Source organism: Mustela nivalis (assembly GCF_964662115.1).
Source record: "Mustela nivalis genome assembly, chromosome: X".
Classification (NCBI taxonomy): domain Eukaryota; kingdom Metazoa; phylum Chordata; class Mammalia; order Carnivora; family Mustelidae; genus Mustela; species Mustela nivalis.
In genome coordinates this window covers 116,543,977-116,570,979 of record NC_139040.1, presented here as the reverse complement: position 1 = coordinate 116,570,979, position 27,003 = coordinate 116,543,977, and the positions used below count along the sequence as shown (strand labels likewise).

At 44.3% G+C, this 27,003-nt stretch overlaps 2 protein-coding genes and 1 long non-coding RNA gene across 7 annotated transcripts in view; 2 read left to right on the top strand and 1 right to left on the bottom strand.

The window, feature by feature from the left end:
- The window catches only part of CNKSR2 (connector enhancer of kinase suppressor of Ras 2), a 282,671-nt gene extending 268,052 nt beyond the window's left edge, over nucleotides 1-14,619 (top strand). For 4 of the 5 annotated variants that reach the window (XM_082718290.1, XM_082718292.1, XM_082718291.1 and 1 more), the window contains 2 exons: nucleotides 9,394-9,590; nucleotides 12,188-14,619. In XM_082718290.1, coding sequence (XP_082574416.1) covers nucleotides 9,394-9,590; nucleotides 12,188-12,403 — 413 coding nt within the window. In that variant the 3' untranslated portion in view covers nucleotides 12,404-14,619. Of the gene's footprint in view, nucleotides 1-2,153; nucleotides 3,486-9,393; nucleotides 9,591-12,187 lie in introns of those variants that run through there. The other variant, XM_082718293.1, reaches the window with a different exon arrangement.
- KLHL34 (kelch like family member 34) lies at nucleotides 13,119-19,042 on the bottom strand. Its single transcript, XM_082718350.1, has 2 exons — nucleotides 18,900-19,042; nucleotides 13,119-18,326 (listed from the first exon to the last, which is right to left on the bottom strand). Exon 2 carries the CDS (start codon nucleotides 17,694-17,696, stop codon nucleotides 15,753-15,755), a length of 1,944 nt encoding a protein of 647 aa, XP_082574476.1. The 5' UTR covers nucleotides 17,697-18,326; nucleotides 18,900-19,042; the 3' UTR covers nucleotides 13,119-15,752.
- The window catches only part of LOC309856775, a 133,466-nt gene continuing 124,019 nt past the window's right edge, over nucleotides 17,557-27,003 (top strand). The window contains exon 1 of the long non-coding RNA XR_014307341.1: nucleotides 17,557-17,646. This is a non-coding gene — a long non-coding RNA (uncharacterized lncRNA). The remainder of the gene's footprint in view (nucleotides 17,647-27,003) is intronic.

The following is a 27,003-nucleotide window of genomic DNA, read 5'->3' as shown; positions in this document are numbered from 1 at the left end:
TGTCTGCCCGGGCTGCTGCTCACCCTGCAGATTCCGAACGCAGGGGCAGACAGTGAATTCAGGGGCCCTGAGCCTGGAAGTAACTTTACAGTCATTCCATGCACCTCAAATATAAAGAGGAACTATTTAACACTACCTAAAAATAAAGCTTAAAGGAATTTTTTCAAGCAGTTTACCAAGGCCTCCTTTATCTTGCTGTATTCTCTGTAGACAAAGATATTTGCATCCAGTTCCTCAGCAAAAAACCTTGAATTTGTGTGAGGGGTGACACACAGTGTTACACGGGCAGCGCTTGCGACTTACAAACTATGCGTATACGCGGTACAAAATTGCCATCTGTCCAATCCGCCCGAGCCCCGGTGCAGCCCATCCCAATGTGCCTGGCCTACAGCGGGGTCGCGGACGGCGGTGGGCACAAGAATCAAAAGGGTTGCTTGCTCTAAATGCAGATTCCTGAGTTCCGTGCCCAGAAATTCTGATCCAGTAGATTAGAGGTAGGCCCCGAAATCTGTGTTGAACAACCTCCACCCCAGAGATCTGGTAGCCAGCGTCCGGACCACCACTAGTGGAACAAACACCTTTCCCTAAGGAGTTCTCCCCTGCCTCTCTGTCCGGACTGGGAAACTAGTTGTAGCCATTCCGAGTAGCCATCCACCCCCCGAACCCCGCCATCCTGCACTCTGGCAAGGTGCTCCACTGACAAGGGGGTTTGCAGCCTTCCCTACTGGAATTCAGCAATCACACAGAAACATTATCACACATGTAACTGACATGTGACTTAACTCTCAGGGCTCTTGTTCAGGTTCAGCATGGGTTAAATGCACCAGAAATTAAGCCCCTTGTGTAACGTTGTTTCTGAGGGGGAAAGAGGGATGTGCTGAAAACAGCTTACAAAATGTTTGAATTGCTTAGACAAATTAGGAACAGTTTAAATTTAGAAACGACCTTGTGCCCAAGGTAGTTTGCCTCTGATTTTGCCATTTGAAACTCCATGACCTTCTGGAACAAAGCGGTGGGAGGCAGAGCTAGCGTTCCAGGACTATCATTTTCTAAAATGCTGTATTGTCTTTTCTTTCATTTGACTTCCCTCTGATTACTTAATGTTTAGCCCTTTTCTGCAAAAGAAGGATATGATATAATAAAAGTTCTGCCGATTTCTGAACTACACTGTGTCCTGTTATCTAGATGCTATGCTATGGGCAATTGCAGCCTTCCATTTTCTAAGGGAGGTGGTAGTGAACAATAGGCTTTATCTGTTCCCTCTCCCACTTTGTTCCTTGATAGAACTCAAAAAAAAAAAAAAAAAAGGATACCATGGGGATATTGGAGATAGAAATCTGCCTCGGACTAGAAAGAAAAATATGGCTGATTTGTGCGCGATGACAATTTTTGGATTCCCCCAAACCCAAAAGAAAATGAACTAAAAGAGATCACAGCTTCTTTTATCCCAGTTGTTCTTTGTTGCCCACATCATTTAGAAATTTTGGTCTCTTGTTTCTTAATTCCTCGCCATATGGCCTACGCTCAGGTGTAAAGTCACCATTTCACCATGCTTACCCTGTGAGGGCTTTTCATTTCTCTCCACTTTGGATGGGTCAGCGGGCGGCCTCCTCATTGGAGCCCTGCTAGCTGGGCTCTTCTGTCTCACTGATGAACACGTGGTCTCATAGGGATTAGGGCAGTTAGGTAGAAGGCAGACCAGGAAATTTTTCCTCGTGCTTCTTGATTGGATGAATCCGAGGGAAGCTCTCCTACAGAAATACAGTTTCATTTTCTTGGAAGACTGATCATTTTACATGTATATGGAGAATACTTTGACCATAAACTTTTCTGATTAGAATTACAGATGTGCATATGCAAGCATAGAAGTGGGAAAAGATGTATCCGCGCTGTGCATTATTTTGTATAATAAGGTTGGCGTTTCCAGATAACCGAGCATAAAACAAAAACTGTCCCATTTATGGCCAAGTAGACTTGCATGCCAACAGAAAGACATGATGGTATTAAAACCATATGCAATTCTAGCCATTTTTTTCTCTTTTCTCTTCATGGGTATTGCATGATGGTATTTCGAATACAAATACTAATGTGCTTTGGAAATAATGGCACTCGCAGGTCTTTCATCATATTGTATCACTGCTTTATCATATTAGGCTAATACACTGCGAGAGTTGGTAGAACCTCTCCATGCCAAATCGGATCCACTTCTGTTGGCACTCAACCCATTGGACTCACAGATTGATAAGCTAATGTTTAGAGAATTTAGATCGGAGAGAGTCGGCACGGCGCAGACTCAACATCAACCTCTTGCAAGCAACTAAAATGGCCTCGTCCTTGCTGTTTATAACAGAAAACTGACTTTTAAAAAGCTTAGATCATCAAGTGTGTTGGATTGGGGGCCTCCCTAAAGGGATATTAAGAAGGGCAGGCCACTCTTAAGAAGAATGCAAGCTTCCTACACTGGGACTAGCATAAGATCAAAGCCCATCAAGATGGAGCACAGTGACAGAAAACTGCCGTTTCTGTGGGAGAACGGAAGGGGAAGGGTACTGACTGGGCAAGGGCTGTGTGTGGTGACACCTCAGTTGTATTCTTCCGACACCAGGAAAGGAGAGGGATCAGCTCCGATAACTAGAATACCCTGGCTATTTAATGGACTCCTTGGTGGCCTCTTTAAGGCAAAGCAGAGGAAGCAAATTCTGTGTATTAAGTGTATTTTGCATTTTTAAAACTTGACGTGCTGTATTGTACTAAACTAAGTGTAACCTATTAAGGCAAGGTATACACACCCTGCTCTGAAATTTACTATGTTTCTTCTATTATCAAGTGTATTCAGGTGCAACACAGAGACTGCTTTCGGTGACACTAATGAAGAAAATTCCTCATGCCAGGCTTTATAGATTCCTCAGCTAAAATCCTAACTTTCTCCTTATTTCTTGGCACTTATATACAAATGGTGTTGCCTCATAGGACAGGCATGAGCTATTCTTTTTCTGTAAAATTTTCCAAATCTATAGGCTGTGGTTCTCACTTTTGAAAAAGTATTTTGTCTGGATGTCTTTCAAACTAGCTTCAGATATTATTTAATACTATGTAACTGGGTCCCCTATGGCTCAATATTGCTTATTTTTCTTCTGTAGTGGATGTGAATTTTCCTTAATTTAGTTGGATTAAGACACTCTGTAATAATTTCAATGCTAATCAATGGATATTTCATACTGTGCAATGAACAAATAATTTAACATTGTATTTGGAAATGTTTTTTCTCCTTCCTGTCGCCGCAGTGTGTGGTACTGCATAATGTGAATACCTGTAAAAATATAAATTACTTAAAAATAAAAATATGACCAGTTGGTATCAAATCTTTTTAGATAGCTAAATAATTTGCTAAGTATGCTTGATAGTAAATATCCAAAGAGAAGTAATCTCTGCTTCTTTCTCACAAATGGAATTTGTGTTGTGAATAAAAATCACATTGATCTGCCTTACAATTGCCTCTGTGCTCTAACCATTTTAATGTGTTTTTAAAGTATATATGAAAACAATGGTTGTAGTATTTAGAAATCCATTGAAAAGCTTTTTGTTGGCAGTTAATATTAGTAGGATCACCTTGGGTCATTCTCACTGTTGAAGCATAGTAAAATGTTACGATAAAAAGAATTTTTGTTTGTTCTCGTTAAGGCATATGGTGTGACTCCACATCAATTTTTGAATATAATCGTGTCTTCACTTTGGTTTTAAACTGTCCTCTTTATGAATTCCTGCCTGAGAGCCAAGTACTTTGACCTCCATGTCTCTACTAGTTAAATTTTCTGAATTCTATGGGCAAATCTAGAATCTGTCATTTATGTCTGTGATTGTCCTTCAAAGAACCTTCCCTGTGGATCAATAAATCAGTGCCAAGGATACCAAGACTTTACCATCTGAACTACTCATCATCAAAACTGCTGTAGGGCCCAGAAAATTCAACCACTGCTTATTTATGGCATTAAACCACACAATTTGGCAGAAACTACATGCTCGGAGAGTGAATGCAGGATCAACTTCAGTTCTGCCTCTTTGGGCACATCTTCTTGGAAGTAAGCGTGCTTTACTATTGTGCAGAAGGGATTGCCTGACACTAGCATGGGCTCTACTTAATTTTGATGAAGCACAAGGTCATTCTTAACAAGGATGGGCTTCACATGTTCTTCTTTAGAAAAGATTCACTCCAGCTCTTCTTTTAAAAGAAAGGTGTTTCTCTCTTAAAATCATTTTTCATCATTATTTTGCCCCAAAGATGTAAATTACTTTTAATTATGAAAAGGGTGCTTGAGTACAGATCAACAGGTAAAAGCCAGCTCTTAAAATCTTCTCCTTTTTCCTTTTCTGCTATAGCAAACTGCCTTGTCTCCAGTTCTACAATGCTAGGCATAGCTATCGGCTTATATAAAAGCATGAATTAGGAGATCTAATATTTAATCATAAGACAATTCAAATTATAGTGTAAACTCCTGAATACATAACCATCTTTAGCTTAAAACCGAGAAACATTAAACCTGTCTACATTGAACCCATTAAAAGTTTAATTGGCACCTTACATATAAATAAGTTGTTTATTATGGCGTGCTCGTAAATTAGTATTCACAGAAACTGGTCCTGTGCCTCAATGCAAATGTTAATTGCCCTTCATGACAAGAATAGTGCTCGACAGACGTGACACCCTCAGCCTGGAAGCCTCCGAGTGCTCTGCGGCTGCGCAAGAACAAATGCCTCTCACATCTGACCAGTGACTAATGCTACTATGTCCAGCCTTCTCTCCCACTTGTGACTTAGCTTTTCCCAGTCTGCTGTGCTTGTTGCCCAGCTGTGTTGTGGAAGGAACAACTGTTTCCATGAGGACATCATTGTCCAATTTTAAAAGAGCACACTTCCCTTCCAAAACATGTCCCAGAAATGATTATCGGTGGTTGGCTTGCTTCTTCAAGGGCCCCATTGGTATACCGCATCACGTTTTGTTTTGTTTTCTTTTGTTCCTCTCCTTCGACATTGTCATTCCAGGGGCAGGGAAACTTAGGTCTCCGAGTTCGTATTCTGCTCTCCCTCATGTGCACCAAAGAAACCTGAACGAAATCACACAGTAAGCTGTCATAAAAATTACACAGTCACAGGATAGGGAGACATCTTTGGACTACTTTATGTATAAAGTAGAGGAGACCATCACTCACTTTAAATGCTGAGTGCCAAAGGCACCATGCCCGGGAGAAGAGTAGGGAATGCAAAGGAGAGGGAGGCATACTTTGCTCAGAGAAAGTCAGCCTCGTCCCAGTATATATGGGACCATTAAGCTACAGGAGAAAAAAAAAAAAAAACAACTAGAATTTCTCCTCAGGTTTTATAACTCTTCCTTTCGAATTTATTTTCTGTGTCTGTTTTATAACGTGCATATCTATTAATATACATTAATACATGTATGTAAGTTATCAACAATGCAAGTGTTTTAACTGGTAAAGATGCATAATCAAAAAAGTTCGGAAACCATCGATCATGAATGTAGGGAAATACGTCAACCAAACACCTTTTAGTATGTGAGAGAGGCATTACCATCTGCTAATAAGCCATTTGCAGGAAAGTTTCAACAAACTACATATTATTTTGCATTAGCTCGTGTTTTTTTCCCCTTGAGCTTTTTTTTTTTTTAATCACCGCCCGGAAGTCCTGTGCAACCTGAAACAACCAGACAGTGAATCGCTGTGATGCCACATTCCTAGAGTCCCCATATTTCATAGTGTAGTTAGAGTATGAATGAGAAAATAGAGGGTCTTCTTTCTCCCCTGCCAAGTAGGACACAGCCAGAAATGACGCCCCCCAGCCCCGCCACACAGAATACAAATCAACCTCAGTAACTTCATTGTGATCCTCAGATTATCAGCCAATGAAATTTTATGTCAGAAAGAGAAATGTGTATGTTCATTTTGCTTTAATAAAATTGAAAAGAGTATGTCATCTGATAAAGGACTAATTTACGCATTGTAAACGTAAATAAAATTTGGGAGGGAATTTATTTCTGCACAGACCCAGAATTCCTGAATAAATTGGATACAAATTAAAATTTCACTGTAGCAGTGATACACATCCTCATTAGGAATTGCAGAAGGTTCCTATATAGGTCCTGTGGTTTGCATGTGGTCTTCTACAAGTTGCCAACATTCAGAAAACATTCTTTCAAGTTACAAAAGATCTGGCTTTCCGCCAGTGCTCCAAATGGCTGAACATTGAAAGAAAGTCAGTTGGGAAGCAGAACTCAACAACTGCTTGCCTCATCCTCCAAAGCAAGCCTCTTCTAGAAGAATAAAAGCCAAAGTATAAAAAAGAGAAGCCAGAAGAGAGGAGACAAAGAAGAAGAGAGCAAAAAGAAGAAAATAAAGGTGCTTTCATATGCTCGCAAAGTTGCCACAGTATCCCCAGTTGACTTAATTGGTATTCTTCTGAGAAAAAAAATCAAGGAAACCAATTGAAAATTATAAAAGAAAATAAAGGTCTGTTTTTGTCTTGAATGTTGAGTTCTGTGTTGTTTTGACTGTTGAGCACAGTGAATCAGATTTATAATGTGACTTTCCTCCTCACCCCCGTCCTTTGGAAATAAAGGACCCTTTGTCTAGTCTTAAAATGTTAAGTAATTGGTGACATTTTGTGGTAGCCTGGCATCTCAATCCCTCATCCTTTCTCATCCCACTGCTGTGTCTTGTGGTGTTGCATATGTGTATGATGTGTATGAACTGGTGGGGGGGAGCCTTACTTATCTCTAGTAGGAGCTGCACTATTCCATTAATATACTTGGAAATGTTTCTGTGTTCCGTCTCATTGTGATTACTTGTTCAAATGTGCTGCCTAGAGATAAATCTATACTGAATTCTTCTTAACAGCTGTCAAACCAGATTCTTCACAGAACTATGTTGTCCTTTAACCGCAAGAAGGGGGGAGAAAACTTTCCATTTGTATTTATTTAATAGCCGTGTGTGTCACTTTTTAGTATTAAATCTTTACTTATCCTTCTTAAGTAGGACCACATTGAAATTTTACAAAAAAGTCAGTCCCCTGGCCCAGTATTCCACAAACATTCAGAACTGGGGAGAAAGAAAACTGGGTAAGAATGTTTTTAAACAAAATATATACTCTGTACAGTATTAGGTAGTTCTCTTAAAATAAAATTTTACTATCTAAAATATAAAAATACTTCTGCCTCCCTGAATTCCTAAAACTCAATTCTGAATCCCTTTTTTTTCTTCAAATTCTTTCAAAAACTGAAAAGCTACTGATGCATTAGGCTACCTGATACATTAACCACTATAATTCCCATCAGTTAGGTCTCCCACCCTTTCTGCCCCGCCACCCCCCAGGCTCTATGAAATGACATCTGGCTTTAGATGCAATCCTGTCCCGAGGCACAAAGGACGGTGATGACCAAATAATTCCTCGGGGTCTCTTCTTGGCCCATGATTTATGAAATGGAATTATGCTGTTCCAATGCATCCTTGTTTTTACAACTCCCATTTAGTTACTCTCAATGACCTTATGATTTTGTGCCATCCTGGTTCCAAACCATTCTCAGTCAAAGCTCCCTATCTTATTTCCATCTTGCTGTTAAACCACAAAGCAGTTCCTCCTTTGCACAGTCCTCCATTCACCCATCCCTCAAAATCCTCTAGGTGTTGTTGACATCCAGGAATGAGCCAACAGAATTTAAAAAGCTGTTTAAGAGGGATTTTTGTATTTTTATAGTTCTAACTTAGGCATATGATTCAAAAGTTAAAAATTCGTTAGAGAGGGCTGATGATAACAAGGAACTTTCTAATGGAAGGACTCAATAACCATACCTAACCATACCAGCCTTTAGTTGCTAACCTCTGCAGCAGCGCCAAAAATTGAATACAAAACTGAAATAAAGTGACTTTTTACTGCTAAAGGTGATCCTTTCAAGTTAAGGTACTGTGTTTATGGGCTTTGGGGGCAGTTTTAGGTACACTCTCAGAAATTTTTTTAAGAATGCTGCTCTTTAAGGAAGTTTCACAGATTCATCAACGCCTATTGTTAAATACACAGCTAGAATGACCCCTCACAAAACTGGCAGTAGAGAATTCTTGTTAAGATTATGGATTCTAGGGCCAGACTGTCCTGCTGCAATTCTGGCTCTGTCACTTACACTTACTAAGTATGTCCTTGAGCAAGGTGCTTCCCTGCTATCAAATGAAAATCAAATAGACCTCCTCTCAGTATTGGGAGAATTAAGAGAGACCGTGAATGGTAATCACTTACCCTTCTGCCTGGCACATATAAATGTTAACTACTGTTATCAGCAATTAGCAATTAGGGAAGGTTTTTTTTTTTTTTAAGTATGTCAGAAAGCTTAAAATATTCACATGGACCATGGTGGGATGAACAACATTCCATATTTACTCCTTGAGCCAATATAATTAGTATTCCTCAAATAGTACTCTTTGGCTCTCTATTAAAGGAAATGTGAGATAACCCTAATCCTATCTACCACTCAAAGCAAAATCTGAGTTTATCTTTGTTTATCATTATTGAGAAAGATATGACATCAGTGTTCAGTCGACTAAAGAACAAGATGGGAGTTTGATTCATTCAAATAGATCAAAGATCCTTTCCTGAACCAATCTCTAATTTTTTTTCCCCAAAATACATAATTGGAGTATTTCCTTTGCAGATCTTACAAACACTGAGTAGCTTCTCCTAGTATGTGCCAGATTCTTCCTTACATTTGCATAGAAACATTCTCATATTTCATTTTAACTAAAGCATTATTATTAATGAAAATTTATGATCATTTACTACATTTACAATGTGGCAGGCATTACTATGGCAGTCACATGAAACCTGGTACGTTATTGGAAGATTTTTATAATCAGATATACTCCAGTGAATGCCATTCCATCTGACGCAGTTCAGAAAAATGTAAAAAATAGTTCATTCAGTATTGCTACACCAGGAGAGCTCTATTAATCAGCACTTCTATGCTTCTGAGGATAACAATAAGGGATATTCATTCATGTATTAAAATATTAAATTATGTGCAGGATCGTTTCTGTGTTGTGTACCTTTTGTACTCTGAATGTGATGGACTCGATATATACGGCGATTTGCTCTTAAGAGAATATTCTGTTAATCAAACATTTTATTATATTTGACCATTCCAAAAAAATCTTACCTAATATAACTAGCAGCTGTGGGGTTTTTTAATGTAATAGAGTGTTTTCCCAATCATTCATTATCCTGTTTTTCAGATGGTTTAGATTTTTTTTTTTAGTAGATTTTTGGAGTGTCCATTAACTGTCTATTACACTGGATTCATTTCTCTCTCTTTCTCTCTCTCTCTCTTTTTGGACATTGCAGGTGAAGGTAGGGAAGAAAACTTAGGAGATTCATTGCAAGATTTATACAGGGCATTGGAGCAAGCCAGTCTGTCACCACTGGGAGAACATCGTATTTCAACCAAGATGGAGTACAAGCTATCATTTATAAAGAGATGTAATGACCCTGTAATGAATGACAAACTACACAGGCTGAGAATTCTCAAAAGCACTTTAAAGGTAAGATATGAAATGGAAGGAGAAATTCCTTTCAAGAGATTCATTCTTGAGCTCAGTGGATTACCAGCTACTCTGAAGAAATACAAAATGGGGAGGTGGAGGGGCGGGCAGGAAAACAGGAAGAACCTGAAACTGAGCCGTTCCTGCGGCGTTGTCAGTGCACTGGTAGGGAGGAAATAACCCTAACTTCTCATTATCATCTCAGAGTATTGGCTAAATGTTATGTGACTTAGTTCTTGGAGAAAACAGGATATAATTAAATTTTTTTTTTCAAAAATGTGGGGCTGGTGTTATTTTTCGGTCTTTCATTTTCCTAAGATAAATATGCCATGTTGTTATTAATATAGTTATTAAAAGAACACAGCATGTATGCAGGATGCACTAGTGGGCACTGAAATGCTTACAGATATTTCATGAATATCTCCTACAGCACATTTGGAGTGAAGCTACAATGATTCGTGTTCCGTGTACAAATTTTATAATTGTTCTGTTTATGCTATCAGTTCCCAACTCACATGTAACTTTCTTATCCTACATTTCCATAAGGGCTTACATTATCTCCAGTCTCCTTATTATGCCACCCCCAGACAGGGAGGAGGTGGTGAAGAGAGGGTTGCAGAGAGGCAGGAAGTTGAAGAGGGAAGCAGAAAACAGAGCCCCCTCATTGTGTGTGTATGAGGGAGGGGAGAGGGCCTGCTCTACCAGCTCTCCCTACGAGGGCCTTCCACCCTGGAAAAATCGAAAACAGAAAAGAACTACCACACAGAGTATGTGGTGCAGGAATTTTGGGAAACAGAAGGTCAAAGGGCTCCTTTGGGAAATATTTCAGATCCATAGTGTGCTGCTGAGGTTTGGTGATTTTGAAGTATTGATGAGTACCAAGGAGATAAACAAAATAGAAAATGCATGATTTAGAAAAGTTTCCAGGAGCAAGCAGCCAAGTTTTCAGAGTCAATTATCTTCCAGTTGGCATTCATGCAAGCACTCTTGCAAATCCATGGGACAACTTAATGGCCTTTTGGTCACCAAGGCCAGAATTCTAAAAAGAGCTACAATATTCATAAGAATAATTCTGCTAGGGGTGCCTGGGTGGGTCAGTCTGTTAAGCATCAGACTCTTGATTTTGGTTCAGGTCATTATCTCCGGGTTGTAAGATCAAGCCCCACGTGGGCTCTGAACTCAGCCCAGAGTCTGCTTGTCCCTCTCCCTCTGCTCCTCCGCTCTCTTGTTCCCTCTCTCTCACACACAAATAAGTAAAATCTTAAAAAAAAAAAAAAAGATTCTGCTGAGCAGCCCTGCTCCAAAGATGACCTCACCTTCCCATCTTACAGAGCACCCCCACCCCATTCAGACCCAACTATCTGGTTATGAAAACAAACAGGCATTTTGAAGCTGGTCAGGCTCACATATTTTTAAAGACCTGCTTCTGTCTCGTTCTCTCAGCGCTCCATACCTGTCTTTTACGCTCTAGATTCCCAAAAGCATTTACTTCCATAGCAAAGAATTTTAGCTCCTGCCAGTGATCAGTTCATCGAGTATTGGTGAGTCACTAGGGGTATGAGGCTGAGCTCGCTCTCTGGAGAGAAGATGATGAAAAGTCACTGGAAAGAAATGCCCCTCGTTGATAAAACCGAACTATAGAGCCCCATATTTTTTGGTGTAGGAAGTTAACAGAGGATGGAAATCTCCCATGAGGGAAGGACAAGTGCCCAAGCAACCCCGGATGTGTATAGTCCGAGCGAAGGGCCACTCCTGGTAGCCTCAGCCCAGCCTCGCTGTCTCCATCTGGCCCCAAGGACAGGAACAACTGCTTAGGCACCTTGCTCTTTCCCGCCCAGATCTCCCTTCCCACTTCCTGCAGAACATTCCCTAGACTTCTCTGCCCCTTCCTTGAGTCCTTAAAAGACAGGCCATAGCTTTTCAGACTGTCTTACCCCCTCATCTTCTGTCACCCACCCCCACCCACCTGGAAGACTCACTTCTCCTGTAGAAGACAGCTGTGCTGCGTTGAGTTCTCCCATAAGGGAGAACTGAGAGCGGGCCTCCAGCAGAGAAGGGAGGGCTCCCTTGCACTGCAGACCCCCAGGGCTACATTCGTACAGCAAGAGTTATGTGTTTGTAGTGACAGGAGGCTCATGCCCTCTCTCATGCAAGTATGAGGAGCTAACCATCTAGCAGGAAAGACAGGACCAGGCAAAAGTTAACTCAAGACATAGTATGTGGTAAGTCCACTCAGTGGCAGGGATAAAGTGTTAGGAGGACATAAATGAGGGAGAAAACTTTTTTTTTTCGATTTTTGATGGAAAGCTTTAAGAAATGAGAGGCATCTGAACTGGATCTAAAAGAATGAGGAAGGTTTCCATAGACAGAGATAGGAAACAAGACCAGCCAGGAGAAATGAACCACGCGGAGTGGGCAATACAGGGGTACCTTGGGTGTAGAAAAAAGTACACTAGGACTTGAGTCTAAATAGCTGGGTTTGAGCTTACCAGAGCCCTTTGTTATGGGCTTCTTAAGATTTGCATATTAACTTCCTATTTTAAATGTGAATAAAAGTGTGTACCCAACTTAATTGTTGAATCCTTTTTGCTTTTCAGGCCAGAGAAGGGGAAGTAGCCATTATTGATAAAGTCCTAGACAATCCAGACTTGACATCTAAAGAATTCCAACAATGGAAGCAGATGTACCTGGATCTTTTCTTGGATATCTGTCAAAACACCACCTCAAATGACCCATTAAGTATTTCTTCTGAAGTAGATGCGATCACTTCCTCTCTCACACACACTCACTCGTACATTGAAACACATGTGTAAGTGTATTCTGCTCTCTGGCCATCCGGTACCTTCTGGTACATTGAACAAGTATATGAGGTAGTTTTATATCAGTGTGTGGGACACTTGACAAGCTATACTTTAATGTTACCAAACTATATGAAAGAAACCATATATGGTCATGATACCACTGTCTTTAATGAGCATTTGTATATTTTATATGCAATTAGTGCTCAGCTTATGTTTACCATGTGCAAAATCAACTGTCTACAATGACTTAAAATTAACTTTTGCAAACAACTCTGAAGACAGGTGGTCTTCAAGTAGTAAAACCACAAAAAGGCAGTTTTCTATCTAAGGTCATCTTTTCTCCCTCTAAGTTAATTTTATATAAACAAGACTTCAAAAAGTAAATCACATTTTTTCAGGTGCAGACATCCTTGTGGGTGGGAAAGAATTTAAACCTTTTTTATATTTATTAAAATGTTCTAAGAATTTTCTTAAACATTGCACAAACTTTAATGCTGTAGTTTTATTTTTGTGAAATGTAGATGTGCATACAAGAGTTAAGCAAAATAGAGGAGCATCAACATAAGAAAAGTTCAGGTATCTAATATTCGTCTTAAAAGTCTGTTAACTTGTGAAAGCCGGTTAATGGAAATACTATTCCAAATCTATGGGGACACTTAATGGTGTATCAGGGCAAAGCTTTGTAAGATGTTTTTGTAACTAAGACCAAAATTGAAGATAGAGCTGCTTTATTTTCTTGGTTTAAATCTTCCTTTATTTTTGTAGTGATGAAATGCTGATTGTGTACAGAGGAATTTGAGAGTGGATTTTGTAAAACACAGCTAATTTGCCCAGAAAGGCAGCTAACAGATTATATATATACATACACACATATATATGTGTGTATATATATATAAAATTTCAGCCCAAACTCATGTTTTTAAACTCCAGCTCCTAAAAAACAAGGGATAAACTGAAATGAATCAACTTTCCAGTTAGTTTCCAATTCTCCCGCTAGTCCATTAATTAAACTTACGTAATTATATTTCAGGCAGGGAAGTAAAATACGTTTAGTTACAGGCTAATGCGTGTTATAATATAGAAAACAATATTGAAAAATTAAAATGCGCCTCTCTCCTGAGGAGCAAGAGGATAATGGTCATTCAGAGATATATTACATTGAATTGTATGAGAGAAAGAATTTATAGAGGTTTTTCCTAGCTTCATGAATTGTTTCTATAGCGTGGATGAAGTCTGTGAAAAAGTCCTCTTCATATATTTTCCATTTATAAGTATCTCGTTTTTGAAAGTGATCACAGCATGATAATGACTGTGCTGCTTTTTAGTGTCTGGCTGCATAACGTACAAATCACAATTTGCTGTTTTTTTAGGAGGAGGAAGGGACCCTCCTTTACTATTCTATATCCTAAAATCTACTTCTAATCAGCTTTATACTGTTGCCTGTACAGCTCAGTGAATGTACTTTCATCTCTAAGAGTTCAGATATTATGCCAGTGAATATTTTTGCTGTAGAGGAGAAAGTAAAAACTCCACAGCAGGGATCTTTTTCTTTGCTTTTGAAACCAACATTGAATCACTATCGTTTTGCAGACTTTGCACACTGTACAGGAGAGTGGCCTTTCTACAGCACATTTTCAGTAATCCTATATTTAGTCAAAATGGATGAGAAATCACGTATTAATGTTTGTATGGAATTTTGGGTCTAGTGTAATATTTTTATCATTTAAAAAAAACCTATTTGTAAAAACATTTATTTACTGCATGGATATTGACGTACATTAAATTTGTGGAATTTTGTATATGTAAAAAAACAAACAAACAAAAAACACACCAAAACCTCTTGTCCTAAAATGAAGTGTGCTTGTTACAGGTGTTTAGACTTGTTGATGTTTACTAGACCAAATGTGTACATTCACTTAAAACTATCTGTACCTGATGGATGTGTTATGAATACAGTGGCAACATTGTGCCCTGTAAAGAACGGGCAGTTGACGGAAAGACTAGTTGTGTTGCTACTAAGCAGCTTTTACTTTTGTAAAGTCAGCTCTGTTGTTTTAAATGGTAAAAATTAAACTAATGAATTTTAAAAGACTCGTGACTAGCTTAGCATGAAAGAGACCTTTTAACACTATATTTATCTGTACATTTTATTGCATTAGTTTCAAATCTAGGAGAGAGGCAGCACTGTAAACTGAAGTGAAATAAATTTAGCTCTTAATGAATCCTTATAAGGCACCTACTTTATTCCTACAGAGTCCTCACCACCTTTCTTTGAGACCTAATCACAAAGCCGCCCTTCCCCGACCCCTTTCCTAGTCAGGAGCTGTTACTTTGCCGCCGTCTACGCCAGAAGCAGCAGCTGTTCATGTGTGCAAGGGTCTTTTCTGAGACCCTGCAAAACCACGCTCCTTCCCCACTTAGCAACACAAACTTGCACCTGTTCCTCTTTCCTTTCTGTTGATTCTTGGGAAGTTGCGGAGGTGGAGGGGCTGCCAAAAATGTGTTCTATGTTTGTTTGTTTGTTTGTTTGTTAACAAATATAACCTACGACCTGACTGCAGAATGACCTTTGAAAGAAGATGAAAGAAATAAGTTTGGGTTTTCCTAGATGTTCCACGTAACCAGAAGAACATGATTATTATGGCCAAGGACTGCTGAAGTAAAACGGAAACCAATGAGCTGACTAAAGCTAGGGCAAAAGCAGGCTAGGGGGTAAGAATGAGGGACAGAAAAACTTAACCCAGGATATTTTTTCAAAAAAAAAAAAAAGTTCTTTCTTAGAGATTTTCTTCCCTCTCAGTCCTATATTTATATTAAGCCATCAGAGCAGAACTATAAACATAGTTCTCAATCATAAAATCCTAGTTCTCCTTACAATGACTTCATGCTTTTAATGAAGGCACTTTCTCTTCACTCTTTACTCAGCTAAAGCCGTCTTTTCTAAGTATTTATTACAGCCTATATAGCTAACAATTGTCCGGGTTTTGTGTTTAACTTCTCGTGGTACATATTTGGCCTTGTTTGGCACAAAAGTAATCACTGTTTAGCACCTAGGGCAACACTTTAAGAAGAAAAACAGGGCCATATTTTATTTTCAAAAGTCCATCTCTAGACCGGCATGAGTCTTCCTAGAAATCGCCAGCTCACTGAAGCCGATTCATAAATCCTATTTTGACCCCTTCTGTCTCCCCATTCTCAACTTCAGGGGCATTGTTCCTCCTCGACCAAGCCCTTGTTTGCATCCTTAAACTTGAGCAGCCGCTCTGCTCCCAGAGTCCCATTCTTAGGAAAAGCCCACGCGTTACTCTGTAATAAGCCCGCTCAAGCGCGACTTTTTCTCCTCTGTCGTCCCAAGACTGCACTAACCCATCAAGCTCCGCACTAAATCTGGCGTCTCTCCGAGCCCTCCCTCCCTCTCCTCATCCCCACCCTCAGCCAGCTGCAGCACTGCGCACTGCAGGCCGCTCCAGGCCCAGGGTAGCGCGCACCCGATGTCCTCCCAGCGGTCCAGGTCGAGGTCATAGCCCACCACGTTGCGAGTAGGCACCTGCCGCGAGTCTCGCCACTTGAGGCCGCCCAGCAGCAGAGCCGTCTCCTCCACCACGGCCAGCCCATAGCAGAAGCGATCATAGGGTAGCGGCCGCAGCCGAGTCCACTGGTCCGTGCCGGGGTCATAGCGTTCGATCTCAGAGAAGGGCTCATAGCGCCCCAGAAAGGCGAACACCGCGCCGCGCAGCACAGCCATGTGGTGCCCGAAGCGGGCGGTGCTCATGGGCGCCCTCTTGCTCCACGCTCGCTCCCCAGGGCCCAGGGAGTACACGTCCCGGAGGCTGCTCGCGCCGCCCTCGCCTCTTCCCGCCTTACCCCCAGAGATGTACACGACGCCACGGTCCCCGACGGCCCCCGCGTGGCCGTGCAGCGCCCGCGGCAGCGCCCCGGCCGCCGTCCAGCGGTCCCGGCGCAGGTCATACATCTCTACGGACGCCAGCGCCTGGCCGTCCGCGCCCAGACCCCCGACAGCCAGGAGCCCCTCGCCCACCGCGCCGCACCAGAAATGGGCCCGCGCTTCCCGCATAGCGGGCACCGCCGTCCAGGCGTGGAAGCGCGGGTCGTAACGGTGCACTTCGGCCGTGACCGGCCGCACGCCGTCTGCCAGGGGTGAGGAGGCGCCATCAGGACTCTCCCCGCCCAGGACGAAGAGGAAGTTGCCTGCGGTGCACACGCTGTGCCCCAGCAGCGGTGCAGGCAGCCGCGTGAGGCTGCGCCAGCGGTGGTTGTACACGTCGAAGGCCACCACGTCCTGGGTGAATTCCCAATCCTCCTCCTCCTCCTCCTCCTCTTCCGACTGCTCGTCCTCCTCCTCCTCCGGCGGAGCAGCGCCTCTGCCCCTGGCTACCACCTGGCGGACCACGACCTCTTCGGTCACCGCCTCCCGCGCCCTGCGCCCCCCTACCAACAAGATGCGGGTTTGGGGACTCCGGACGCTGGTCTGCTCGCCCTGCAAGAGCGGCTGGCGGGAGGGCGCCGTGTGGTAGTTGAGGGCCTGGATGATGAGGCCCTTGACGCGGGTGGGCAGGGCGAGGCCAGAGCCCGAGTACACGCGCCGCAGCACGTCGGCACGTACTAGGCCGAAGCGAACGCGCTCGAGCAGCGAGACGCAGTGGGCCAGGCGTTCGGCCTCAGGCTCCCGCTTCAGCCAGGCCAGTGCCAGACCCAGCAGCCAGGCCTCGGGCACCCGCGACAAGTCGGGGGCACCCAACACAGCCTTGAGCGACGTGGGGTTCAGCTCCAGCAGCCCCATGGGGCCCGCGCCCCGCAGCAGCAGCTCCCGCAGGTGGCGCACGATGCAGCTCTCCGCGGCGCCCAACGTGTGCGCCAGGCCGAAGCGCGCCGCCACGTTGGCTGCAAAGCAGCAGTTCTCCGGAGCCAGCTGGCGCTCCAGGTAGCGGCCGCACAGCCCCAGCGCCTCAGTCACCTGCAGGTAGCTGGCGGCCTCCAGCGTGTCTTCCACCGTGTCCATGGACAGCGGCAGCCAGGCGGTGTAAATGAAGTCCAGCAAGCGCTGCAGGCCGGCCGCCGACGGCACGTGTAGGTGGATCACGCTGGCCCTGGATTCCCGGGTGTGGCTCTTGAACAGAGCCCTGAAGTAGTCGCTGGAACACGCTAGCAGCGACCTATGCGCCGGGAACTCGGTGCCCTCAGCCTCCAGCGTCACGTCGCACAGGAAGCCCTCGGCGCGCAGGGCCTGATAGCCGGTGAGCAGCGCGCCGCCATGAGCCTTACAGTAAGATAGGAAGTAACTCATGATGTCCGGGGCGGGAAGCGGCCTGGCCGGGGCTGGAGCCCACCCGGCACGGCCAGAAGCATCTCGGGGTACGGCACCCCAGGGCCCCCTACGCGAGCCCCAGAGCCCCTAGCAGGGCCCCATTTTTGCCTGCTCAGCTTAAAGCCCAGGGCTCCTTCATCCAGGCCTGCAGATATCCCTGTACCCTTCTCAGAGCAAAGCCGGTCGGGGGATGGTTTCCAGAAGCTCCCAGGAGCCGAGGGCGAGGGCGCGGAGTTTGGAGTCTTCCGGAGGGAGCGGGGTTGGCTTTTGGCTGCTGCCGAGGCTGCCAGCGCGTTGCCCGAAGCCCCCTCCCGGTCCCAGTTTGGGGAGCCCACACCTGCGCGCCAGGGGCCGCAGTGGCCACGCACCATCACCTGGAAGGGCCGAGCAGCGGGTGGACTGATTCTCAGGGGTGCTGGATCTCCGACAGCGCTGATGCGCGGATGTGGCCCGCCTCGGGGCGTCCCGGGAAGTGCGGGGCGAGGGCTCTGGCCTCCCGGGGGTGGACGAGAAGGACGGACACTGCGGGCACCCGCGAGGGCCGGGGACAACTGGGTATGGGGCGGAGAGGGGGGTGAGCTTGTTCCGCGCGGAGGATCAAATCAAAGCCTGGGGGATTAAGGAAGGGGGGGGCGCAGGTCAGCGCGGCGGGTCGGAGGCATGATTGGGCGCCGTACATAACATGCCGGTAGCTCACAGGGACAGGAATAGCGCGCGGCCTCGGCCTCCCGGGCGCGCCCCGCCCCGCGCCCCGGCTGCTGGCCGCGAACCCAGGGCCGGGACACTGGAGGGAGCGGCCTGGGCCTGGGACCTGACTCTGGTGACCTGATGAGCCGCCGGTCACCAGGGGGGTTCTCGAGAACTCGGCTAGGGCTGCAGGGATGCGAGTCGCCCGCCGAGGACCCTGTCCCTGGTGGTGTCTAGGGAGAGGCGGCCGGCTGGACCGGAGGAGTGTCGACTCCCTGGTGCACTTGCGCCTGGGAAAGAAGCCCCTGGCTCGAAACTTTGAGCTTTGAGAAGGCCCTAATTAATCCGGCGGGGGCGGGGATTAAGCGGCGACTTTGCGCGCTGACACCCAGGAGGTCGCTGCGCGCAGTAGAGCTACTGGCGGGAACCACGGCCGGGGGAATCTGGGTCTCCCAGCCAGCTGCGCTCGGTAACACGTCCCTCACCTGGACTCACCCTCTCGAGATGCCGGGCCTACTCTGCGCCCTTCCCGAGGTGGCCCGCGTCTCCTGGGATGGCTTGTTTCACATTCCGCGCTGGGGAATTTGCTCCCATCCCCGCTCCCTGACCCAGCCAAGTTCTCCTTTCCTGTTCTTGGATCCTGCCCAACCCATCCCTTAGCAAAGTGGACAAGGAAATTGGGTTTTCTGCCTTTGAATGACCACTTCCTTTAAGAAAATAATTCCTTCCAGTTTCTCTCCCTGACTTTCCAGACTGTAGTCTAATTACTGCCTGCTACATCCTAAGTGCCCCGACAAGATAATGGGCGCAGAGCTCGGTAGAGGCTAGAGTTTCCTAGGGCCCCTTTTCATGAAGTTATTTATAAGATGCACACAGCACAGAAATGATGACTAAAACCACCCGGTCTTGAGACATTAGGAAAGCATTTCTCCATCTCCTCCATCCTGCTCTTAAATAACTAAACGATTAATATAACTGTTCTTTCTTGCCAATTTGGAGCTTCTGTGTTTTGCTTTCATCCAGAATTGATTTTCCTATTTTCTAATGCAACCCCTCTAGCAGTCTGTTTTAAGTGAACCTTTTGAGGGCATCTGAAATAACTTGCATTTCTGAGAGTTGGAGTTGTATTTCATAAAAAAGAAGTCGTCTAAGGAAGTATAAAAATGTATCGTTTTCTGCCTCATACTTACAAGGTCTCCAATCAGAATTCTTGAAGTGCATAAAAATATTAGTAAAATGATCCTGCTTTCTTGTCAAAGATGGAATTGCTTTATGACTTAAATTAGCCAAATTATAAAATGCAGGCAGAGGCTCAAGTTAAGGGCTTGCTTAAACTCCAGAGGCTAAAAATATTCTAATTTGAATTCCTAATGTTAAAACTACAGATGGATTCAGGCAGGGTGCTGGGTTTTGTTGTTGTTGTTGTTGTTGTTTTTAAGTACTAAAATTCTTAGTTCAAAAATAAAATACCAGTTTGGTTCAGTGTGCACAGATCCGAATGGTGAAATTAAATGGCCTTTACTCGACTTAATAGAAATTTGCTAGAAGGGATATTATAGATCATTTAGCCGAACTTTCCTTTTCCTCTGCAATTTCTTGTTTTTCTTTTCAAACAAATGTGGCAAATGAGCCCCAGAGAGAGTACAATTTGTCTGGGTGACTTGGATATTGAGTTACAGAGTCTGGACAGGAATCCAGGGCTCTCTCCCCACTATATTATGTGACCTCCCTTATGATAAAAATAAAATAGTGCAACACACTGTCAGATTACTTAAACCAAATTTCAAAATGATAAAGTTTAAATAGTTTTTCAAGTGTGTTTTAACCCCCAAATCGATCACATCTCCAGAGATCTGTCCATTGTCATGCATTCAGGTTAAATCCACAATGTCACACTTACTTGAGAACATAGCTGTGGAAGGCTTTACATCTTGACATCAAAAATCAATGGTAGGCATCAAGTATGTGTTCATTGCTGGTGCAACATGCCATCTTTACATATTTCGCCATTGAGGATACAATGAACTGTGTTAACGGGAGAAATTTTCATATTGGATGTGTTTCCAGGGTTTTGTCTAGAAAATGTAATTATCAATCCATCCAAGAACATTCTTGTCCTTTAAGTAATGTCTGTGGAAAGGATCAAGATTTTAATTTTTGTCCAATATTAAGTGTACTAAATAATGCTTCAGTGTGTGCTTTTTTAGATGTCATGAGAGATGTGTGTCTTAAGCTGAGTGCCCTGGAAGCAGTCTCTGCAGCCCAACCTGAACACGTGGGGATGAGCACATGTGGTAGGGTATGATCACCACGTTGAAAATGATCTGCTCTGAGTGGCATTCCCCCTTTAGACTATAAGTTCCTCAAGGACAAAGAGTATTTCTTGATTTTCTTGACTTGTAGCCCCATCACAGTCTTTGGCATAAGTAATGTTGAGTTGAACAGACCTAGGGAACAGTACCTTGTGGTACCATCTGTGGGAGGAGTCAAGGGTTATTAAGAGGAACTTGATGGGGACAATTAGTTCCTTCTCTCTGGTTCTCTTTCTTCCCTTCACCTAGCTGGGGGTAAAGATGCATCCTGCTCAGGCTGTGAGCTCACAACCATAGGAATCAAATGGGTAACTCTGAGTGGTGCCTCACCGGACCTGACTCTTTTGAGAAGCCCCAACCACCTCCCCCAACCCCCGCTGCAGGCCAGCACCACCCTGCAGCCAGAGTCCTCTACCCAGGTCAGCGCCACATGGCTCTCAGAATCTAGTCAGATGGGCTGCTGCTGCTTCTACCAGGACAAGGGGCCCCAGGTGGCCCCGCAGCTGCTTTGTACCCCAGTTTATATGGCCGGGCTTCTACTGAAGGCCTGGCTACACACTCTGGCATACCTGGTGGGACCCTGAAATTTGTGCTGAACCCCTGACCCCTTGTCAGGACTGTGACCCACTGTTATCATTACCTTCCATACATCTGCGCCTCCTGTGAGAGATTGTAGAGCTGAAGTCCTCTGAGCTCACACCTGACTTCAAGGGGGAACTGCCAGTCAGCCATGGTGCTCCCCTTTGCCTGAATCAGCTCTATCTTGCTCAACCTAAATTTCATAGTTCTCACCTCTAAAAGAATTGTATATGTTTTAAAAAACTCAAAACCTGCAAATATCCATGTATAATAGACACAACATTTTCTTGCAGATATAACGTACTTTCTTTGGTAATGACTTTATGGAGATACGATGCACATACTATACAAGTCACTAATTTAAAGAGGACAGTTCAGTGCTTCTTAGGGTATTTACAGTTCTGTAGCCAACACTGGAGTCTAATTTGAGGACATTTTCATCCCTGCATACAGAAAGCCTGTGCCCTTTAACTCTGGCTTCCTATACCACCAAGCCCCCAGCCTTAGGCAAACGCTAATCTAGTTTCTATCTCTGCGCTTTCTGGACATGTCATATAAATGCTCTCACACGGTACGACACCAAGTCTTTTGTGACTCATTTCTTTGACTTAGCATGTTTTCAGGGCTCTTCCATTATAATGCACTTTTGAGGAAGAAAACAGTTATGTGTAGGAACAACACTGGGGACCTTTTCTCAAAACCACAAAAACTCTAAAATGTGCCTATTTGATATTTGAGATACAGTGTTAAGCAGGTTAATTTCTTATCTCTCATTACTGACTCCTTTCAATCTCAATATGTTTCCTTCCAACGCATGGCCTCCGGCAGACTCCATAGAGGGCCTATAATTAGAAATGGACACATTTAAGTTCTCTAATTATAAAAATATGACTACAAAAAATACCAGACACATAGTAGAGGAAAAACTCCTGTATTATCTTCACCCTGTTCCAAGACCACTTTCTGTGTACATGAAATTTCTCTTATCTTTGTGACATGCAGTTAAGTGAAAGAATTTCAAGGAGCGTCGTGTGTGTGTGTGTGTGTGTGTGTGTGTTTTAATCACATGTGATCTTGGCATTCTGGCCCAGCCGACAGTTGAAGAAGAGGGATGGCAGTGGGGGAAGGACTCAGCTTTGGGGTCAGACCAGGCAGACCTGGGCTTCGTTTCCAGATCTGCCCCGTGTGACTTTAAGCAAGTGACTTAAATTCTACGAGTGCCATTTTATTGTGGTTTTTTAAAAGATTTTATTTATTTATTTGATAGAGATCACAAGTAGGCAGAGAGAGAGGAAGGGAAGCAGGCTTCCCGCTAAGCAGAAAGCCCTATGCGGGGCTCGATCCCAGGACCCTGGGATCACAACCCGAGCCAAAGGCAGAGGCTTTGACCCACTGAGCCACCCAGGCACTGCATCATTTTATTGTTTTTAAAAGGAGGATAATGACTCTACACTCATAGCACTATTCAATTTAGATTATATATATATAAAATCTAATATGTATATAAAATCTATGTATATATATAAAATCTAATTTGAATAGTGCTATGAGTGTAGAGTCATATATATATATATAGAGAGAGAGAGAGTCATATATATATTTATCTGCATGTATCTGCTTCTGGTGTAAGTACACACAACAGATAAGAGTTTTTCCTTCTTTTCCCTCCCTGCACTAAAGTTTTCTGAAAACTCAAAATACCAGAGCCTAAGTACACAGGAAGAGTAATAGAGTAATTGTTCTCAGTGGTCCTTCTGCAGTATCACCTAGGAACTTGTTATGAAGTGTAAATTCTCGGCCCTACCTCAAAGCTACTGCATCAGAAGCTCCAAGAGTGGGGCCCAGTGATCTGCTTCTCGAAGCCCTTCCAGTGATATGAAACACTCAAAATTATGAGAACCACTGTAACTGAGCATTATTAATTTCTGCTCCACCCTGATATCACCACTCTCAGTAACAACTTGTTCTGGGTATGATGTCAACATTTTCCAAAGAAGAGAGGAAACCCACTGGCTCCAGAAGGTCAGAGGTCAGAGACCCAGATGGGAAAAATTTCTGGCCTCCGCCTTATGTCATATGACTGGTCATATTAACAAAAATAGATTATGGACTTGCTTGCCCTTTCATACCCCTACAAGATGATGATAGTAACAGCAGATCACTGGACCACAAGATATGATGACTTGGTAAGAAATACATTTTCTCAAACACTTGACGGAAGAGTCAAATCAGAAGCCCTGATTTCCTACCTGGAGCCACATTTTCAGAGGCTCTCAGCTGAATCAGGGAGTGTCCAAAAAGGCCAGCCAGAAGGAGGGGAGGGTCTGGAAACATTCTTTCGCTCACATAAGGAGCAGGTGAAAGAGATGAAGATTTTAGGCCAAAACAAAAGAATCCTCTAGTGGTTAGATGATCACGATCACGGTCGGCAACTTTCTGAAAGGCAGGAGAGACAAAGGTGGTCTTGTGGCTACACAGGGCAGACCTAGGACCAGTAAGCAGAAGTTGCAAAGAGAAATTTGGCCACAATGTAAATGAGAACCTTGTAGCAATTTGGAACCTTGAAAGAAAATGTGCAAGTAGAAGTAGAACATACCAGGCCATGAGAAGAGTTGTCTGAGCCTTGAAGAGGGTAGGGAACTTGTCCAAGGTGACACAGCAGACATTGTCAGAGCCCCGCCCATGCACAACCATCCCTGTCACTTTTACTCCCAGTAGCCAGCACCTGTGTCCCTTTGTGGGTAGAAACCCCCATCCCCGGCCCCTAGAGTCCGCCTTGCCAGTGCATCTGATCTGAAGCAAAAGTACCTGAAAATTTCGATCTTGACAGCATGACACCTTGACAGCTCCCTTTCCAGGTGTGACCCACACTGTTTCCAGAGATTCCTCTAGGGGACTAAGCCAAAGCCACCCTCTGTGGGACCCTACTTGGTGACTTCCTTCCTTGCCCAGTCTCACCTCCATACCCATTTTTTCTGGGAATACTTCCTAATAAATTACTTTCACAGGAGTCCTCATCTCAAAAGGAACCCCTGCCTCTGGGAAACCCAGCACAAACCATGTAACTAGCAAATTTCTCAGAAGCGGGTGGCCCATATGTCCACAAAGGGCCATCCATCAGCCCCTTGCCAACACAGACAAAGCACAGCAGATATGTCGTGGAGATGGATTTGTGTGTCTGGTGGCCCAGCAGTCCTGGAAGCCAGGACAGCCTGATGCCAGGGCTGAGCATCTCCTCTTCCACCCGGGGTTGGGTGTCTTTCAGGGCTCTTGTGGGGGACTCCATGAATGCCAGGGTCCTTTCAAACTCAGTATGCCCCATTTTGAGCCACCCACGCCTTAAGTCTCATCTGCAGGTACCATCTACATGTGAGCTTTACCCGAAGTCTTTGTTCTATAGGATTGATTTGGTTCTTCAGCGTCATGCTCACCTCACCAGACTGGCTGCCTGGCCTCACCACCTCCAGCTTCCATCTCCAGCTCATGTGCCTGGAACAGCCCAGCTGTTTCCTTCTGATCCTTCTCTCTCCTTCCTACGTGGGATGGCCTCGTGTCCATTTCTTCACTCTACAACAGTTCACACCCGAGGTCCCACTTTCATTCGTGCTCATGCATGTGCCTTGCCAGGCTTGGCTGCCACTGAGCTTTGCAACTGACTTGGTTTCCAAAGGGGCAGTTGATGACTTTGATAACATTCTCAGCGAGAGTGATATGACCCATCTGTGGTTCTGACCAGGTGGTTGGAGACCACCAGACTCAGAATCTGCAGAGCTTGTTAAAAGGCAGCCTCCTAGGTCACACCCCAGACCAAATGGGCCAGATTCCCCAGGCATGGAGACAAGGGGGTCAACTCTTGTAATAAGCTTCCTGAGTGTTCCTCACTCATTCTCAGGTAGTGCTGCTCACAGTATGGTCAGCTAAACCACCGCACAGCCTCACCTGGGAACCTGTTAGAGGTGCACATTCTCAGGCCCCGTCCCAGACCTCCAGAATCAGAAACTCAGGGGACAGAGCCCAGCCATCTGTGTTTTATCAATACCTCCAGGGGATCCCCATGCACACTAAGGTTTGAGAAACAAACAGCAGCACCCATGACTTTTGATGGTTGGACCTTCTTCAAAAAGATGAAACATTCTGACACCAACATCAGGGTCTCTTATGCATCTTTCCAAGATAGCTTCATAGTACAAACCAAGTCACACGATGAAAAGTGGTTCAGATATGTCATCTGAGCACAACGAGAAATAAAATCATGGAACACCTTTGAGATGTTGGTAAATTTCTCTGATCACCCATGCCTGTTTAAGGAGTTGTAGACCTTGGGACCTCATACATTTTTGTTAACCGACACTCTTCCATAGAGATATTATGCTCTTTCCTGAACTTTCCCTGTATCTGACACATGGCCAACATGTCAGCTGCACCAATCACTTCTGCTATTTTCAGAATCTTTTTCTAATGATGCTGGTCAGTGACTAACACGGAAAAATTCTGCACAAGAACTTGCCAACAGTGGGGAGCTTACAGCATAGTTTGCTCTCAACTGCTTGTTACCTTCTTAAAGGTGTTCATAATCTTAACAGCCTCAAAATCTTGTGGCATTTGCCCATTTGTTAAGAAAAATTTTAGAGAAGAGTCTGCTAAGAGTTACCTATACAATGATGGGCAAGAAATGGTAATTAAACAACTGATGGTCCTCTGAGCCGTGTTTAATCCCATCACTCAGGAAGTTTCAGTTTGAATTTCAAGCGGGAGATGTTTCCCACTAGACCAGTCATCTCATTGCTCTGATCTGCCCTGCCTTCTTACCCTGCAAAGAGCACAGAATTATGAGGACGTAGGGCCAAGAGTGGTATTTCCAGAACCTGCCCACTGTAGAAGGTCCACACACCACCATTCCAAGGAGCAACGAGCACAACCTTGGCTTCAGCCTCCTTTAATGGTTCAGTAAAAATGGCACCACCTCTCTCCCTGAAGATGGCGGGGGAAAACCAGTATTGCCCCAGTAACTCTGAAGAAACTCAAAGGACTTAGATCTCTCCTAGTAACTCCTTGCTCCAATTCTTGCTTCTGCTGATGGCTCCATATCACTTGTGGTTTTTTCTTGGGATTGTTCCCTCTCTATTCTGTACTCACCCACCCATGGAACATGGTCACTAAACCTTCATTCTCCACCCTTGATTTTTCCTACAACCTGTGGAGGACTAAAAAACTTTTACTGAAATCTTGGGTAGGACATTCACACAGAAACAGCAAAGCATAGAGTAGCAGATAAACCCATACCTATTCCAGCTTTTAAAAATCGCCCCCCTGTCAATTCATGCTCTTTGGGGACTGTTGTGCCATGTAGGGCCCTGTCTCCTTCCCTTCTGCCCCTGCACGCTGTCTCCCAGATGGGTTTAGAAATCCAAAACAGATGCCATTTCATTGTTGAGAGAACACAGATATCTCTTTTCTCTCGGGACTTTCACCTGGCCAGACCTGACCCTGGTGTGTGTGTGTGTGTGTGTGTGTGTGTGTGTGTGTGTGTGTGTTAAAGTATACTTAAAATTTACCATTTTAACCACTTTTAAGTGCCCAGTTCAGTGCCATTAAGCACATGCACATTGTTGTGCAACCATCACCACCATCCACCTCCAGAGCCTTGTCATCATGTTCAACCAATTCTGTGTACCTGAAACACTAACTCCCCAATTCCCCGTCCACCC